Raw genomic sequence first — 18,803 nt, 5'->3', positions numbered from 1 at the left:
GAGGGAGATCGACAATATGAGATTCTCATGGAAAACAAAAATGTGGGCAATGGTAGGGAATTCAAAGAAGTAATGATAAGCACCTTGTTAATCGTGTTGAATTTGTGCCTTACATGGGTTTGAACATGAACTTTTTATAAGTTTTTAGCAACAATTGAGTTGAAATGTATTATCTTAATTAGTAATTGGGCAGTAACGAAGACTCCACATTCACTCTCTGGGTCTAGAAATTAATACATTATTCAGAGAAAAAGGAATGCAAAAATTACCTACCACTGACAGCAAAATACCAACATGTCTATTTAAAATTACAAACCATGTTACAAAATTCCCCAAATCCTTATATTCTTCTCAATACCCATCTCTACCTTTATTAAAAAATAAACCCAAGTCCTTGGAAATAAAAGGCAAATACAATTTTATAATGTATAAATTCAGTGCACATTGCATGAAGTCAAGATAGACATGAATTTCATGTTTAGAAATAATTGAATTTATTGTTTCCATCAAGCCAATGTTTTGTATTTCCTTATCCCTATCCAAGCCTGTCCAATAAGAATCACACACTTTCTTTTATGGGTTCCTTTTGATCCAAGCTGCTGATGGGTCGAGCCAAATTTGCTCAGGTCTAATGTAAGAGATCAAAGTTGCAATTTCAAATGATATTTTAATGTAAAATGTAGCAAAAAATAGAAATATAGCTGCATAAAAAAGAGAAAATAATATGCGCAAAGAAAAATACAATGTAAACTATTATCTCTCTCCTCGACGATGGAGATAGTTAGATTGGCTGGCACTATTGTGCACTATGCAGCAGCGCAAGGGGTTATGTGAGGTGTTGGGTTGGACATCGACTTTAAGAATGTCACAAAGCATAATGATGTTGAAATAGGGGACGAGCTTAGATTACGTATCCAATGGGATACATGAAATTAAAAAAATGGACATAGAACATATTTAGATGAAAAAAATAAACAAAATAAAATAAAATAAAGATGCGATACTAGAGGATAACCTATGCACTAAGATCATGAAACAAAAACAATGTAGCATATTCTACTGCGGACTGTTATGCAGCAACATAATGGAATGTCACAAACAAGTAGTACTTTTGAATCAGGATATGAACTCGAACATGTAACTTATGGATGATAATCAAGAAGGGTATAACTAAGAGAAAGCAAAGCAAATTATTATGATTAAGATGGATGGAAAAAGTTCCTAAGAACCCGTTCGGTTGCCCACATAAATGGAAGGGTCCATAGGTGAAAATACGCGCTCTGCTATATCAAACTTTGGGACTGCTATACCTAGAGGGTAGAATTATATGTAGTCTACGGGTTGCTGATAATGCATCAACAAAACCTCTAGCATTGATAAGCAATACCAATAGCCATTTATCTAATAAGCGAGATATTTACACATATTGTTGCACCGGCCTAAAATTTATAGCACAAGAGCGTGATATTCACAAAATCATAAGGATGGTACCGTTACCGCCCTTATATTCCACGCTCTACTAATTTCATGTAGAGAGTGGAATAAGGATGGTAATAGTGAAAGATGCAGTCTGCACATGAGCTGGTGCTGTTCTACCAATTAAGTAACAATTTAGCAAATAAAAAAACAAGAATAAGTGTATGCGGAGCAAAATCTACATGAAATAGACGAACTACACGCACTTGAATATTATGGTAGACTTATATTTGAACTATATATGTCTATCAACTATATACAGGCACTTGAATTTTAATCCGTACATGAGCCGGTACTATCCACCAATTAAGTATAACAATGTAGCAAATAAAAAAATAAGAATTAAGTTTATGGAAAAAAATCTACATGAAAAAGAGCGAAATGATGACACTATGACAGTAGAGAAAAAAAATGAAAAACAATATTACAGTAGACCTACATTAGAACTACGTCTATCAACTCCACAGAAAAGTCCGCTAGTCGTGAACTTGTGATAGTCCCTCAAATAATTTTTTGGGCCACTACCTCAAATATTACAGAAGCCATAAAGACTTGTCATCGACCACCTCGTAAGTCTAAAATCTCAACCGACATGAAGTTACAACTGGCACGTTAGCACCGGCAGCTTAATTCTGAATTAGTGAACCGTATGGTCTGATGGTCTCTCTCCACTATTGGGGTACGTAGAGGGATATGATAAAGTACGCTTCTTCATAGGATACATATATAATCATTAAAAGTCTTCAGATTCCTTGTTCATCTTTTGTAATGAACCAACCAATTCCATGTTTTCGATCGGTTGCTCAATCAACCTTCAGAAACCACAGAACATGCGAATGACAGGCTTTCAACTAATCTGGAAGGAATTTAGGTTAGTTGATAGTTCGTTGCCGCGCAAATCTTCTTGACAAAACAAGTTAGCACCTCCTCTTCCTCCCCTATTTAAGCAAAGGGTATCCACAACGCCATGAATCTCATCCCAGAAGCTCGAAGAGACAGTTAACCTCGATCACCCAGCCACCTTACCAACACGCACCTTGACTTCCAGCTCGTTCGTTCTCTGGACCTAGCTGGCTAGCTCTGCATTGACACCCATGGCAATGACCAAGTCCCTGATCTTACTATGCGCAGTCCTCGCGGCGTGCCTCGCAATAGCCGCAGCTGGCTGGTCTCCTGGCACCGCCACGTTCTACGGCGGCGCTGATGGCTCCGGCACAATGGGTAAGATTTTCCGTGCATGCATAATGCATTTCCGTACACGAACAATCTACACAATTTCCTATAGCTTCGGACGTTGATGTCGCTAATATATGCGTTTGTATGTCTCAGGCGGCGCGTGCGGGTACGACAACCTCTACAACGCCGGGTACGGCGTCAACAACGCGGCTCTGAGCACGACGCTGTTCAACGACGGCGCGTCGTGCGGCCAGTGCTACAAGATCACGTGCGACCGATCACGCCCAGGCGGCCGGTACTGCAAGCCCGGCAACAGCATCACCGTCACGGCCACCAACCTGTGCCCGCCCAACTACGCGCTGCCCAACGGCGGCTGGTGCGGCCCGGGGCGCCCCCACTTCGACATGTCGCAGCCGGCGTGGGAGCACATCGGTGTCTACCAGGCCGGCATCGTCCCGGTCCTGTACCAGCAGGTCAAGTGCTCGCGCAGCGGTGGGGTGCGCTTCAGCATCGCCGGCTCCGACTACTTCCTGCTCGTCAACATCCAGAACCTCGCCGGCAGTGGCTCCGTGGCCGCAGCCTTGGTCAAGGGCGACAAGACGGGCTGGATCCATATGTCCAGGAACTGGGGCGCCAACTGGCAGGCGCTCTCCGGGCTCGTCGGCCAGAGGCTCAGCTTCGCCGTGACCAGCACCGGTGGGCAGTACATTCAGTTCCTTAACGTCGTGCCGAGCTGGTGGCAGTTCGGCATGGCCTTCTCCACCAATCTGAATTTCGTCCACTAGCTACAAACCGTGGAATTCTCTCTCCCCTTTGCCATTTCGTGCCGTTCCATCGAATGGCTGAGTGCGTGCTCTTGATTTTGAAGGAGCTTTATGCACTTGTGCTATTGCATCCTAGTTGGCCACCTGACTGGCATATCTCCTACGTGATGCTCCGACTGCAGGAGGAAATGGCAAGGGTCTTTGGAGGTAGAAGGAATGTCAAATAGATCGTATTAAGGCTCGCCTTTGTTTCTCAATTCTGTAGATACCACATGTTATGATTTTATAGAACAAGAATTTGCACTGCATATGTTTTATTAACAGAGTTTTACAAGTGACGTTCAGGGCACTGTTATTTAGTTAAAAAATGAACTAACTTGCTTATCCGAAATATCATTTATTTGAGAATGGAGGAAGTATATGTCTAGGAGAAAGAATTATTGTTTAGTATGTAAACAATCTGCGGTAACAGGAAGCTTTCTTGTCTAAGCAACTGAAACCGGCTCTGAACCAACATTGAACCAGTGATCTTCCTCTACAATCAGATAGCTGCGCCAGGGTGGCTGGCATACGACGCCACATGGTAGTGTGAACGGGAAAAGTCAAAGCGAACTTTTCCTTCTTATAATTCCGGGATTTGCTTTCCTCTGGTCCTCTCTAGATTGGGGAAAGGAAAAGAAGCAAGAAAAGCGTATAGCTCTAGCTAGGAGATCAAATTGCTCAGATCGACAAATTCTAATATAGCACAAGAAAGACACAGCATAAGTGGATGAGAACCTTAATAAAAATGTTGGTTGCTTTGTTTCAGAGAATCCAAGAATATAACTAAACACCCTAATTTCTCTTTCCAATGTTCAATATGATCTGAATTTGTTATAAAAAATATGATCTGAATTTAGTTCCGTTTGAAAATAAGGGCCGAGGATAGTATGAGCAGTCCTGAAAACAACTGTGGTCGTTGGATTTTTATAATTAGTCTGTCATGCTTTATGTTCTTGATTATACTTGTCATTTGCCTGTGTGTTAAAAAGAGTTCGACATGATAAAATGAGAGTTGTATGAATCACAAGAATGCATCCAAATCAAAACAATCTCAGGCGAAAGGAAAAAACCTAACATTATTTGAGAAGAAACGTTTGCCATTTATGTTGATAAAATGTCAAGTGTGTTTTCACTTCATGGACTCCCAATATTTGTAGGGATAAATGGTGGTAACAAAGAGACATTACAGGATGAAAATATTTTTATGAGGAAGTAAGGTTTTGCTTTGTACGTGTTCTACTCTGGGATTGGATGATAATCACGATGGTATATGGGTCCATATCATACACATTCTGTCTTCTTTGAGGAATATGAAAAAAGTGGTTTGGATTATGGTGAGTGTTCGATCTTGGGAACGAATGCAGGTTCTAGAATTCCGTGTGAAGTAGTAGTCGGCAAAGGTCTCTCATTCTTTGTCCTGTAGGGGCTGTTATCACGTACGGACTATAACCGATATATATAGGTGGCAGCGATACCGTTTTCTTAACATCTTCAAATCCACCTTGTCCGGAAAGCAGGCTTTAGGGCACAAGTTTTCCTTAACATGAGTTAAAAATCCGAAAAAAAATAGTGCCAATCATTACCAAAGTTTTATAATATTCAAACAGAATTGCTCATCATCATTTGAGATGGTGGTTGCTGTGTCTACCAAAGAGATGTGCCAGTACCACAGTTACCTGTTGTAACGATCTTAATGCATCATTACATGCCAACTACTACTTATTTCTTTGACTTGCACGACATAATACATAATATTTGTTCCCAAGTCATCGGCTCTATCACTCTCTCTCGCCCTTCTACCCGATAGAAACTCCATGGTCTATTTGGTAAGAAATAGCTTCAACTTTTCGTTTGTAAATCATCTTTCTGTAATGGTGTTGGATAAATTTTTAACTTTGCGTTTGTAAATCAATGTTTAATGATCTCTATAGTCGGTAACACTGCAAAGACAACGTGTAAATAAACTAAAAAAATGAGACCATGCTTCTATGTTTTTCCCTTTGAACAAAACATGAGCCCACATCTTTTTACAATAATGGATATTACTTTCCATTTTCCTTTAGGGCCTGTTTGGGAAGGGGGTGTTAAAGTTTAACAGGGTGTTAAACTTTAACACTCTCAAATGAGGTGTTAAACTTTAACACAAGGTAGGTGTTTGGATGGGTTGTTAAAGTTTAACACTTTAGCTGAAAAATGACTGCATTACCCCTCAATAAATGAGGTCCCATACCCCTGTGGTGCTGTTAATTTTGGCACCATAATCTTGCACTCTTCTGGCGCCAATTGCTTGCACTCTTCTGGCGCTAGGAAGTGCTGGCGCGGGAGGTGCTAGTCCTGCTGGTTTTTGGCGCCAGTACTGGTGCTTGAGCTGCTCATTTTTTTGGCGCCAGTTCAAGTGGCCTTCTTTTGTTTTTTCATTCGGTGAAATGAAAGAACGATGAAATGAAAATAAAAAGATATTGAAATTATTTAGATTGTCCTGTACAAAGCATTCGATAGAACGCAGATACTACAAAAATGTTGTCAACATCATTACAATACAATCATACAAATAATCTACGATTTGTTGTACAAAGCATTAGCTAATTCGTCCCGAAATGCATTCATATTACAATCTTCTTCCCCTGCTTGTGTATTTATCCCATCTCCTTCGTCGTTTGGCACTTGAGGCATAGGAATAAAATTTTCATCCCGATCGCACATATCAAAGGCCCTATCGGCCATATCATTCTCTCGTATGAAATTATGAATTGCCATACATGCTACTATGATTTTACTTTGTTTCTGCATCGGAAAACTTGGAATACCCAACAAAATCCTCCACTTCATCTTTAACACTCCAAATGACCTCTCGATAACATTTCTAAGGGAGGAATGGGCATAATTAAAAGTCTCTTTCATACCTTTTGGCATTGGGCCACTCCTAAACTCCGGTAGATGATATTTTGTACCCTTGTAGGGTGCAAGGTAACCCGGACGATTTGCATAACCCGAGTCAACTAGGTAAAATTTGCCTACATATACGACAATTTTCATGAGGTTAACAAAGGTGCCACCATCTTACATACAAATGAAAACAAATCAAGTTTACCTGCAGGAGGATGCGGAAACTTGTCACCATATTTGTTTAAGGCATCACTGAAGACTCTCATGTCATGAACCGATCCAGGCCATCCAGTCACAGCAAATGTGAACCTCATGTCGAAATCACATATTGCCAGCACATTCTGTGAAGTATATCCATGTCTCCCGGTGTGCTGAACCACCTTATCATTTGGGACCACCACCGGTATATGCGTCCCATCTATAGCTCCTATGCAGTTGTTGAAGTATGGTGCAAAGCGAGGGTTCCTCAACCTTGGGTGCACGGTCCTAAATTCTGGGTCCTTGGGCTTAATAATATCCACTGCTAGCTTAAGAACACTTGACAACACATTATCGAAAGTATGGCTTATTGTTTCTAAGGACCTTACAAACCAGTCCTCAACCTGTCTAAGGGATTGTGGTGCACCAATTACCCAAAGGAACATTCCTAAAGCCTCCATCGTGGTCATTCCTCTAGTTGCCCTCAACCCATAGTTCTCGACCAACAAGTCATGTAGCTGGTAAAACAAAACGCTTGACATCCTAAACATGTTGTAGCAAGCGGTTCTGCTACACAATGTTTCATGCACCCATTCTATACCCGACACAGTAGGAATCCTATGTGGAGCCTTGTCCATGTATGTGTCATAATACGTACCGATCATTACTGCGGCCATTGCAATGTCCCGGGTCCTTTTACGATGATACTGTTGCATCCACATGAAACCCATAATCTCTGTTGATAAGTCGTCATCAGAAGAACTTGACTCATCAATATCAAATTCATACTCCTAAGTCACCAAAGAAAACCATGTCAGTCAGTAATGAATACTCCTAAGTCACCAACTAAAACCAATGTAAGTCAGTAATGAATACTCCTAAGTCACCAAATAAAACCAATGTAAACATCCACATTTCAGCAACAATTGCACATATGCATTCAGCCACAAACCATATAGAACAGAGCCTTCCACAAAACAGCAACAATTGCACATATGCATTCAGTCACAAACAGTCAACAATTCTTAAACAGCCATCAACCATATAGAAATTCCAAAGCACATTCAATCCTTAGAACAAACAGTCACATATTGTTCTAATAACCATAATTAGTACATAAAGGAACTCATATTCCATAAAACAGCCACATTGACTCCTAAGGACAACTACTTACTTCTACCAAACATTCAGTCCTAAAACACACACATTCACTCATATAGATTGTTTTCTTTGCAAACTCTCTACAAATAACGCAGCCTTCCTTCAGGAGTTGGTATGTTGCAAAAAAATTCTCTCTCATATGGATCTTTGAATAAGTGCCTGCATGCATAGAACTCTACACTTTCAGGTGCTGCTCCACATTCCAAAGCCAGCTGTTGACACCTCTTAACAGACTCACCCATCTCTTTAATAGGGTTCAGCTTCTGTCTTTTCTCATTGAGGCTGGTTGCAATACTCTCCCCTACACTCCTTAAGAGGCCATCATCTTTGTCAGAGGTTGTCAATTTGTCAACTAGGCTGCTCACCATCTTCAGCAATGGGCTTTTACTTTTCTTGGAAGGACTAGTGGCAGTGGACTTGGTGCTGGGGGTACTTCCTCTTTTTTTGGTGTTATAGCTCATAGGGCTGTCTTCATATGCATTGACATCCCCTTCTGTACCATACTGATCATCTTCCTCTACATCATCAACATCTTGGTCCTCATCCTCTTCACAACCAGCCACAAAAGATGTAGAGCCATCTACCACAACATCACGAAACATCTCCTCTAGGTGATCTATGTAATGTGGAACACCATATCGAAATTTCTTACACTCACTAAATTTGCCCTGCAAATGGATTATGATGTTATGCACAGAAAAGTTACTGCAAACATATTTCCAGAAAACATATTTGCCCTCACCTTGGTGTTACTTTTCCACCACCCATCTGAGGCAATTATAGTTCCATCTGCATGCCTTCCAAGACCAGTATCCTTATTGCATGCTTTCCAGAAAGTATGCAATGTTTTCAATTGATTGATCCTGTTCCTGATCTGGGAATGTTGATGTTTCAGCCCAGTGGCCATCTGGTACTTATCAGCTACTATCCTCAAACCCCTTGAAGTAATTGATCCTTTTGGACAGTTGCCTGACCTAATCTGCTCAACCCACAAGTCACACAAGACACCAGTATTGTGTTCTGTCCACTGTGCCTTGTCGAATCTATTTATCTAGACAATTTAACAGAGACATAGAAACAACATCACACACAGAGAAGGTAACAACATCACAAAAAAAAACAGTCCTACTTCCTGTTTATTGAACTTTTGCAACTAATCATCACAAGAAAAAACAGTCCTAATTAAAAGTTTCTGAACTAGAGCCTTAACAATCACAAGAACAGGATGTACAACATCACAAGAACAGACAGTAATCCACTCCTAAACTCCCACTAACCATCACAACAACATTCAGTACCACAGATGATCACAAAAACATCCAGAGTGTTCAATTGGATGGATATCAGAACTAACCTTGGAGGTGGGGAAAATTGTCTCCACATTCTGTGGAGCACCATCTTCGTCGTCAACATCAACCCAATCCTCTACCTCGTAGGGTTCGATGTAGTCAGCAGTGGATCGACCTCCACGACCGCGAGACCGCCTTGCGCGGCCGCCCCCTCGGCCTCCGCTGCGGCCGCCGCTGCCACCAGCACCGTCGGCCAACGACGGTGCGAACAGAGGCCTTGTCACAGATGCACCGCCGCCGCCTGCTCTGCTGCCGCCGGCCCCAGCTCTGCTGCCGCCGCCCCCTCCTCTGCTGCCACCGGCCCCAGCTCTGCTGCCGCTGCCGCCTCCTCTACCTCCACTACGAGCCGCGCGTAAGCCGAGCGAACGGCTGCCGCGGCCACGGGGTGCTCCTTCTCCTCGAAGGAGGTCGGAGTACGAGCTGTAGTCGCCCCAATCTTCGGCCTGGGAGTTGAGATCCAAGGCTTGCAAGCCCTCGCGAGGAACTCCAGAGGATTCGGCCTGGGAGAGGAGGTCGAAGGCGGGGGCGGGGAAAGCTGGATCCCCCTCGGGGAACAGATCTTGCAGTCCATCGTCCCCGTGCCCGTCCATGAGCCCGTGTATGCGGTGGATCTAGGACGCGGGGTGCGGATAGAGCAGGGGGGAAGAAAAGGTTTGGAAGGGGAAGGTCACGGCGGAAGGCGACGAACCGCGGGCGGGAGGAGATGGCCGGCGGGAGGGGTTGGCGGCGGGTGCGGAGGAAGCGATGCGGAAGGAGATGGAGATGGCGGCGGGCACGCAAGCAGCGATGTAGATGCGGGAGGGGAACGAGCGGGTGTAGATGCGGCGGCCGGGATGGATGGCCGGCGGGAGGAGATGGCCTGCGGGAGGAGACGGCGGCGCGCGAGGAGGAAGCGATGCGGATGGCGGCGGCCGTGGAGGATGCGATGCGGAAAGGGTGGGAGGGGAATGCGGGAGGAGGAGGCGCTGGCGGTCGGATAGGGGAGAGAGAAGAGGAGAGAGAGAGGGGGGCAACCAGGGAAAAGAGGGAGAGGGGGACCACTTTTAACACATTTTCCACATTTTAACACCCCCTCCATGTGTTTATGAAAAGGGAGGTGTTAAATTTTAACACTTCATCTTTAACACTTGTGTTTGGCAGCCAAAAGTGTTAAAATCTGTTAAAAAGGGGGTGTTAAACTTTAACACCCCCTTCCCAAACAGGCCCTTAGTTGGATATGAGAACAGCATATGCTACAGAAATGTACCTAATTAACCACGTAATTTTGATGACCTGTGCTATTATAATCCAATTTCACTTGAAATTTTAGCTAAAGTTTAGATTAGTTTGGAGATGTAACGTTAGATAGGCGATGATTGATCTCTTCTTTTTGTTTTTTTGCTTGATCATTTTGGGCACCCAAGACAAGAAGAATATACTGATCGGTGAATCAATCATCCCAACTATAAATCTGCAAGTCAATGCTTAATTTTGCAACGGTCATGTACATATAGCCTTACATCACAAAGGCCATCTAGAGGCATTACATTATAAAGCGCATTGTACCTATGTGCATCATTGGACAAAGTCCATTTTTGGATCTAAGAAGCCTGGAATTTTCTCTCAAACAGCTCAACTAATGTAGCTTGTTACATTAGCCAAGTACTGAACCAATCATGTGCAATAACTACTTAGTTAGACTAAGTGATAGCATCACATGCTTCTGTTTTCCACCTAGCCCAAAGAAGGGATATCTACAATCTGACGAAACATTTTATATATACATGTAAATGCCCTTAAATAAGTAGGAGAGAGGGACCGGGTTCACAAAATAAAAAAATAAAGAGTGGCTAGATGTATGAGTTTAATTTATAGGTTTTCCCTTCTCATGGGAGATGTTGTTTAGCATAAAACCCGGGCCATGTGTCAAATAGTAGGGAATCTTCACGGCTATTCTTCAATTTGGCCTAAACTACTATTTAAACCAGGACCGTAAAAGGTGCTAAGGTCGTTGGGACACTAAAGAAAACATCTTGTGAATCATGTCAAAATAATTCGCTTCAAACAAGCCTCTAATGATGTTTCTATTTTTTCTTTGCCTCCCTTTTTCTGTTTTTATTTTTATAGTAACGGTTAAGTTCATTTCAATTAAGATAGTTCTAATGAATTTGGATATTTGGAAAGTACCGCACAAATATAAATAGGAGCACACTATGCAACCTAACCAACCATGCAATAATTTGTATGACTTCTAGTACTATAATCAACCACTATTTGAGCTAAGGTAGTTTAGATTGGGTTGGAAATGATGGATTAGTTAAGCGTTGCATGTCCATTTTAGATGAACAAAACAAGTTGGTGAGGATCATTACAATGTGCAACCGTCCACGCCAATACTAAGATATTGCAATGTTAACTTGCCATTCTTGGATTGAACAAGGCATCGCCCCCGTTGTTACATGATCACAAAGATTACCTAGAGGCATTGCAAAAAGAACGAAATGTACACACACACACACACACACACACACACACACACACACACACACACACACACACACACACACACACACACACACATATATATATATATATATATATATATATATGCACATTATAAAACCAAAAGGCACAGTTTTGAAAGTAAATGAAGGTGAGAGTTTACTCCAATGTAATGGTAATAGTCCTTCAAATATTCTGGAATCCATATATTAGACCTTCACTACCGGAAACAGTAAATTCGCCGAGTGTAAAAATTTTGCCGAGTGCATTCCTTCGGGCACTCGGCAAACGGCCTTTTTGCCGAGTGTATTTAACTCGGCACTCGGCAAAATATTTACACTCGGCAATGAGGTCGTTTGCCGAGTGCCATAAATCCGACACTCGGCAAACCTCTCAGTGACACACGGCAACATTCCGACACTCGGCAAATCAACGGCGCGTGCATCGCACGTGCGCCGTCCGTCACCGGACTGGGGCGGCCGTTAGTTCTTTGCCGAGTGTTGGACTCCGACACTCGGCAAAGACACGGTTCGCCGAGTGCCGCCCTCCGACACTCGGCAAATAGAGAATGTCGCCGAGTGGCAGCACAAGACACTCGGCAAAGGTGTCCATTCGCCGAGTGCCTAGGCCTGGACACTCGGCAAACACAGTACTTCGCCGAGTGTAAAATTTTGGCACTCGGCGAACAAAAAAAAAAAAATCCTCCCCTAGCCTCCACACTTTTTCTACTCCCCACGTAGGACATTTTGTAATCCATAAGAAAAGTTGGTATATTTTGTGGTCTGTTTGCTATTTTTAATGAAATGATTGCATTAATAAGAATTTTTTTATTCATGTCAGATTTTAACTGCATGTACATGAAATGATGGTTTTTAATCAGTGGAAAAATTATATCCATATTATGGAGTCCGGATTGAGTTCTCAACCAGGAAATGAAAAGAAATTGTCAACATTGTTTTTAAAAAATGCGACCATGAACGTGTGGTTGAATGGTGGTTAAATTCTAAAAAAAGCAAACGAAATCTGAAAATCACAAGATTTGTCAAGATGTCATGATATTATGTGTGGAGGCTGTGGTAAAAAATTGAGAAGGTTTTGCGCAATTTCTGACATATGATGCTTAGAAGCCGACGCATCTCCTTGAAGGATTCATAGAAGTTAGAGAGGACACAATAAGATTTGGAGTCCAAGTGACACTTGAGTTAACGTTTGGCTTCAAATCTTTTTGCATAGGCAACATGCAACACAGATTGGTTCGTGTCAAAATTTGGAAATTTTTTGGATGCGTTTACTATTTTTTATTGATTAAATGCAATTATAGAATTTTAGTAGATATAAATGCAATTTTCGCTATAACTGCATGAAATAATAGAACATTATCAGTAGAAAAATAATTTAAACATTGTTGAGTGATGTTGACACGATTTTGCCCAAGTATATTAGGAAAAGATCTGTAAAACATGTTGTTCAAGAAGGCACATGAAATATTAGTGTATTTTACCGAGTGCATAAAAGAAAACACTCGGTAAAGGTAGTATTTGCCGAGTGTTAGATCGCAGGCACTCGGTAAAAAGGTTACACGGGCCCACTGGCAGTGTTCTCGTCCTGCTTTAAAAAAGAAAAACGTGTGTTTGCCGAGTGCCTTGGATCTAGCACTCGGCAAAGGAAGAAGGTTTGCCGAGTGCCAGATCCAAAGCACTCGGCAAACACACTGTCCCGTTCAAATTTATTTACTTTGCCGAGTGCCAGATCGCGGGCACTCGGCAAAGAACCGGACTTAGGCTATCCCCGAACCGCCGCGCGCGGCCTGGCCTCTATCCCAAAAGCTTCGAGTCCTCGCCCGTGCAACCCGCCGCCGCCACCCGCTGTCCGCCACCGCCGGCCGCCCCGCCGCCCCACCGCCCCACCCCGGTGCCCCGGCGCCCCGCCGCCGCCCCGACGCGCCGGCGCCCCCGCCCCCGGCCCCGGCGCCCCACCGCCCCACCCCGGCCCCCCGGCGCGCCGCCGCCGCCCCGACTCCCCGGCGCCCCGGCCCGGCGCCCCGGCACCCCACCGCCCCACCCCGGCGCCCCGTCGCCTCCCCGACTCGCCGGCGCCCCACCGCCCCACCCCGGCGCCCCGGCGCCCCGCCGCCGGCCGACTCCCCGTGCCCCGGCCCGGCCGCCGCCCACGCCCCAGCCCCGGCGGCCCCGGCGCCCCTTCCCCGCGGCCCGCCCCACCGGCCGGCCCCGCCCCGACCCCGGCGGCCCCGGCCCCGGCGCCCCCTGTCCGGCAGCCCGCCCCAAGGGCCGCCCCCGGCCTGGCACTGGCGTCCCCGGCCCCGGCACCCCTTCCCCGGCCCGTGCCCCCTGCCACCAGCGTCCTGGACCCTGGTGCCCCGCCCCTGACGCTCCCGCCGCCGCCGGACGTCCCATCGACTTTCTAGGCCGGCGTCCCTCGCCGACTCGGTAATGAATATTTCTTTTTCAAGTTACAAATTCAGAATTAGGAAGTAGGTTAAAATTAGAAATTAGAAATTAGATATTGTAGAGCTGTAGTTGTAGAAATTAGAAAATGATGTTTTTCTTGAGAATCTAAGGTATAAGAATGTTTGTGGAAGTCGGCCATCGTGCCGTTCCTTCTCTTGTACATGTGGTTGTCGGCCATCGTGCCGTTTCATTTGATGCAGGTTATGGAAACCTCCACGTGCAGGGGAGGTGCTGCCGAAAATTGTAGTTGACAGTTGTATGTTTTTTTTTTGCAGGAGAGGCTACGTTACCGTCCTTGAGTCGTCACTTCGTACGATAGCAAGGTGAGTTATCCTATACCTCTATTTCCGTATGATGTTCGTATATCACGTAACCTAGTTAGGCATCTCCCGTTCGAAAGAGATACGGTTGGAAATATGTAGATGTTTGCATATTTATAACCGTATCTGTTTCGAATTGTCCACGTCACTTTGGACAGCACGAGGATGTGTAGGTGGGTTTAGTTTCCATAGTCTACTCCGATCCGAGTTAGAATTTCGGCAGCACCTCCCAATTGTTCTCCGGATACACAATCTCCATTCCAGGACGTGTATTTGGAGAACAGCGGGGAGGTGCTGCCGAAATTCTATCTCGGATTGCAGTAGACCATGGACACTAATCCCACCTACACATCCTCGTGTGGGATTATGACCTATCTTCACCTAATAGATAATATAGGAACGTGTAGATGCAACGTGAGTTTTTATATTACTCGGTGATATGCTAGAGGATGGAGGATCGTCAGTGGATGTACACGGGCCGATCTAGTCAGAATTCGTTGACCGAAGAATGGATAAACAAGACCGATGCTTTCTTGGAACGGGCATTTGCAAGGATCAAAGGAGGAAGAGATACTTGGTGTCCGTGTAGAAAATGTTCAAATCTGCGTCGGCAAACCAAGTTAGAAATGGGTAAACATCTTGTTAGGCACGGTTTTACCCCAGACTATACCATCTGGATCTACCATGGTGAATTCGATCGTGGGAGGGACGAGGTCATCAGACAACGGATCGAGCAATATGATGATGATGCCGGGGTGGGAGACATGTTAGATGACTATCATGAAGCTCGTAGGGAGGAGGAACCCGAGGCTACCGCAAAGGCGTATTACGACATGTTGTGTGCGGCACAACAACCCCTTCACGAGCATACCAAGGTTTCTCAATTGGATGCCATTGCACGTCTAATGGCTGTGAAGTCCCAGTTTAGCTTGAGTCGAAACGCCTTCGATGTTATTTTGACAGTTTTTGGGAGTCTGCTCCCGGAGAATCACATCTTGCCAAAGTCTATGTATGAGGCACAAAAACTTCTTCGTGCACTTAAGATGCCGTACGAGCAGATACATGCTTGTCCGAAGGGATGTATCTTATTTAGAAAGGAATATGCGGAATCAAAGTACTGTGTGAAGTGCGAATCGTCTAGGTTCCTGGAGGTAGACTCTGGTGAAGGTCAGAAGAAGCAGCTTGCAATCCCTGTGAAGATCCTTCGGTACCTTCCCTTCATACCGAGGATCCAACGGCTATACATGTGTGAAGAATCCGCGAAACAAATGACATGGCACAAAACCGAACGTCGATACAATGCTGAGAAGCTGGTACACCCATCCGATGGCGAAGCATGGACAAAGTTTGATGCGATTTATCATGAGAAAGCTCGAGAGGCTCGTAATGTAAGGGTTGCGCTCGCAACAGATGGGTTCAATCCTTATGGAATGGCTGCCGCCCCGTACACCTGTTGGCCTATGTTCGTTATCCCCCTCAATCTCCCCCCTGGTGTTCTCTTTCAGCGACAGAACATATTTTTATCGTTGATAATTCCAGAACATCCAGGAAATAATATGAGTGTGTACATGGAGCCTTTGATTGATGATTTGGTCCGTGCATGGGATGAAGGGGTATGGACATACGACCGTGCTACAAGGACAAACTTCAAGATGCATGTTTGGTACCACTACTCCCTGCATGACTTGCCAGCATATGGTATTTTCTGTGGTTGGTGTGTTCACGGGAAGTTCCCATGCCCAGTATGCAAGGCTTCTTTGAAATTCATTTGGTTGACGAAGGGTGGCAAATATTCTTCATTCGACAAACATCGACAATTCCTTCCTCCTGATCATCCTTTCAGACGAGATATTAGAAATTTTACAAAAGATGTCGTAGTTAACGACCCTCCACCGCAGATGCTTACCTTAGCCGCGGTTCGTGCTCAGTTAGACGCTCTGGAGGTCAACAATGAAGATGGTGGTTTTGTGGGATATGGCGAGCAACATGCTTGGACCCAGAGATCGTGCTTGTGGAACCTCCCCTATTTTGATGATCTTCTTCTCCCACACAACATTGATGTTATGCACACTGAAAAGAACATTGCCGAGGCAATTTTTGGTACAATTATGGACCTTCCTGACAAGACAAAAGATAACGTTAAGGCTAGAGTGGATCAAGCAATGTTATGCAACAGACCAAAGTTAGACATGGCGCCTCCCAGAGCAGGCAAGTCGTGGAGAAAGCCTAAGGCTGATTTTGTCCTGACGAGGGCCCAAAGGAGGGAGGTATTACAATGGTTCGAAACGTTAATGTTCCCTGATGGGTATGCAGCACATCTGAAGAGGGGAGTGAACTTAGCTACTATGCGAATCAACGGGCTCAAAAGTCATGATTATCACATATGGATTGAGCGCCTACTTCCGGTGATGGTTCGAGGTTATGTCCCTGAGCATGTGTGGCAGGTGCTAGCGGAGTTGAGTAATTTCTTCCGCCAGCTTTGTGCTAAGGAGTTATCTCGGACCGTGGTTGACGAAATGGAAAGAATGGCGCCTGTGTTGCTCTGTAAGTTGGAGAAGATCTTTCCTCCTGGCTTCTTCAATCCGATGCAGCATATGATTTTACACCTCCCTTATGAAGCACGAATGGGGGGGCCTGTGCAGGGCCGTTGGTGCTATTCAATTGAGAGGTGTCAAAAGGTTCTTCCAACGAAATGTAAAAACAAATGCAAAATTGAAGCCTCCATTGCAGAAGCATACATTCTAGAGGAGGTGTCAAACTTCACAACAAAATACTATGCTGACAACCTTCCTAATGTGCACAATCCACCGCCTCGTTACAATGACAGCGAAGTTGAATCGAGCCTTAGTCTTTTTCGAGGACAACTTGGAAGTGCAAGTGGTGCGACACAAAAAAAATTGAAACATAAAGAGTGGCGCACTATCATGTTGTATGTATTGACCAACCTATCCGAGGTGGAGCCGTACATACTGTAAGTTCTGAACAAACTAGTCTTTTCTGAATTTGTCAGTATTCTTCGACATACTATCATGTTTCTCGTTGGTACAGGGAATTCCATCGTAAGTTCTGGCGTCATTCAAGGGAACCTACCCCACACGAAGCCGAGACTCTTCTCAAAGAGGGTGCAGGAAATGGAATGCCCAATTTCATTTCTTGGTTCAAACATAAGGTACAGTCGATTTTAGCTCCTACTTAGCTTGATTAGAAGTTGATCGTATATGCGAATAATATAACGAACCACCCTACTTCAACTTGCAGGCTCAAACCGATTCGTCTATGAATGCCGAGTTGAGACAGGTTGCCGATGGCTGTGCCTACAGGGTCAAATCTTTTACCGGTTATGATGTAAATGGATATCGCTTTCACACAACAACCCATGAGCATAGTCGGCCCAATCGAAAAACGACAAATAGCGGAGTTTTTACGCCTGGCTTTGATGGTGTAGAGTACTACGGAAGAATTGAAGAGATATACGAACTAACTTTTCATGGTTGCAAAGTGCTTTTGTTATATGTCACACACTTGATGATGTAGGTGCCTCCGTGGTGGTGCCGATCCTTTACCCGGTGCTGGGAACAAATGGTGAACGTGTGGTTGCAGCCCGGGTGGTTGGAGAACCACAATGCTTGCCGGGAGCGGCGTCTGCAGATGCCATATGCACCACACCATCAAGGCAGCCTGAGCCTTGATGAATACAAGGAAAAATGGGTACGTGAATTCATTTCTTTATTATCACACATAATGCACATAATACTGCATATTTTGTAATCCTTTTGTATTTTTGCCGCAGACGTCATCACATGAAGGCCAGGAGTGCTCCCGGTTCAAGGCATGGGTTATGTCCAAAAAGGGCAAGGCCTCGGCAGACATCGACTTCAACCCGGAGGACCCGCCCGAGGCATACAGCCATCCCAGCATCCACAGCCGTGTCACCGAGTACACAGCAATGGCGAGGGAGGTTCATGGGCCAGAGTTCGATCCGAGCTCTCAGGATATAGATCCTGAAATTGTGATGAGGGTGGGAGGAGGGAAGAAGCATGGCAGGTACTGGATTGGAGATAGCGTGATCGACACTGCCAGTACTCCCACCCTCTCCCAGATCCAAGCAAGGAGCACTGACTCGAGCCCCGCGATACGGGCACGGCCTACCGCTGCACAGTTACAGATGCAGGCTCTGCAGGTTATTCCTGTTTCTTTAATTTTTCATTCATTTTGTTCATATCTTGGCATTGGCTATAAGACATTGGGATGAAATATTGTAGGCCCAGGTGGAGGTAGAACGGAAGCGCCGGGAGGAACTAGAGGCGAGGATCGAGGCGGATCGGCAGCTAGAAAGGCAGAGGACGGAGCAGATGTTCCAATACATGCAGAGTGTCTTTCACAGTTTAGGTCAGACTCCACCACCTATGCCACCGAACCTATTCCCGCCACCTCCACCACCTCCTGCAGCTACTCCTGTGAGTCACTCTCAACCTTACAATC

The 18,803-nt window shown here is 44.9% G+C and overlaps 3 protein-coding genes across 3 annotated transcripts; 2 read left to right on the top strand and 1 right to left on the bottom strand.

The window, feature by feature from the left end:
- The first annotated feature begins 2,131 nt into the window (after positions 1-2,131).
- LOC117839559 (expansin-A31) lies at positions 2,132-3,724 on the top strand. Its single transcript, XM_034719920.2, has 2 exons — positions 2,132-2,697; positions 2,806-3,724. The coding sequence occupies exons 1-2, from the start codon at positions 2,571-2,573 to the stop codon at positions 3,435-3,437; spliced, it is 759 nt and encodes a 252-aa protein (XP_034575811.1). The 5' UTR covers positions 2,132-2,570; the 3' UTR covers positions 3,438-3,724.
- Positions 3,725-5,907: 2,183 nt separating this feature from the next.
- On the bottom strand, positions 5,908-7,457 carry LOC117840620 (protein ALP1-like). The gene is made up of 3 exons (XM_072290453.1): positions 7,440-7,457; positions 6,550-7,333; positions 5,908-6,472 (listed from the first exon to the last, which is right to left on the bottom strand). Exons 1-3 carry the CDS (start codon positions 7,455-7,457, stop codon positions 6,015-6,017), a joined length of 1,260 nt encoding a protein of 419 aa, XP_072146554.1. The 3' UTR covers positions 5,908-6,014.
- Positions 7,458-14,770: 7,313 nt separating this feature from the next.
- Positions 14,771-17,855, top strand: LOC140221129 (uncharacterized). The gene is made up of 3 exons (XM_072290452.1): positions 14,771-17,292; positions 17,370-17,490; positions 17,580-17,855. Exons 1-3 carry the CDS (start codon positions 14,771-14,773, stop codon positions 17,853-17,855), a joined length of 2,919 nt encoding a protein of 972 aa, XP_072146553.1.
- The last annotated feature ends 948 nt before the right edge of the window (positions 17,856-18,803 follow it).

This window comes from Setaria viridis, chromosome 9, assembly GCF_005286985.2.
Source record: "Setaria viridis chromosome 9, Setaria_viridis_v4.0, whole genome shotgun sequence".
Taxonomy (NCBI): domain Eukaryota; kingdom Viridiplantae; phylum Streptophyta; class Magnoliopsida; order Poales; family Poaceae; genus Setaria; species Setaria viridis.
Note: the sequence above shows the minus strand (reverse complement) of the source record. Positions and strands in the feature narration are given on the sequence as shown.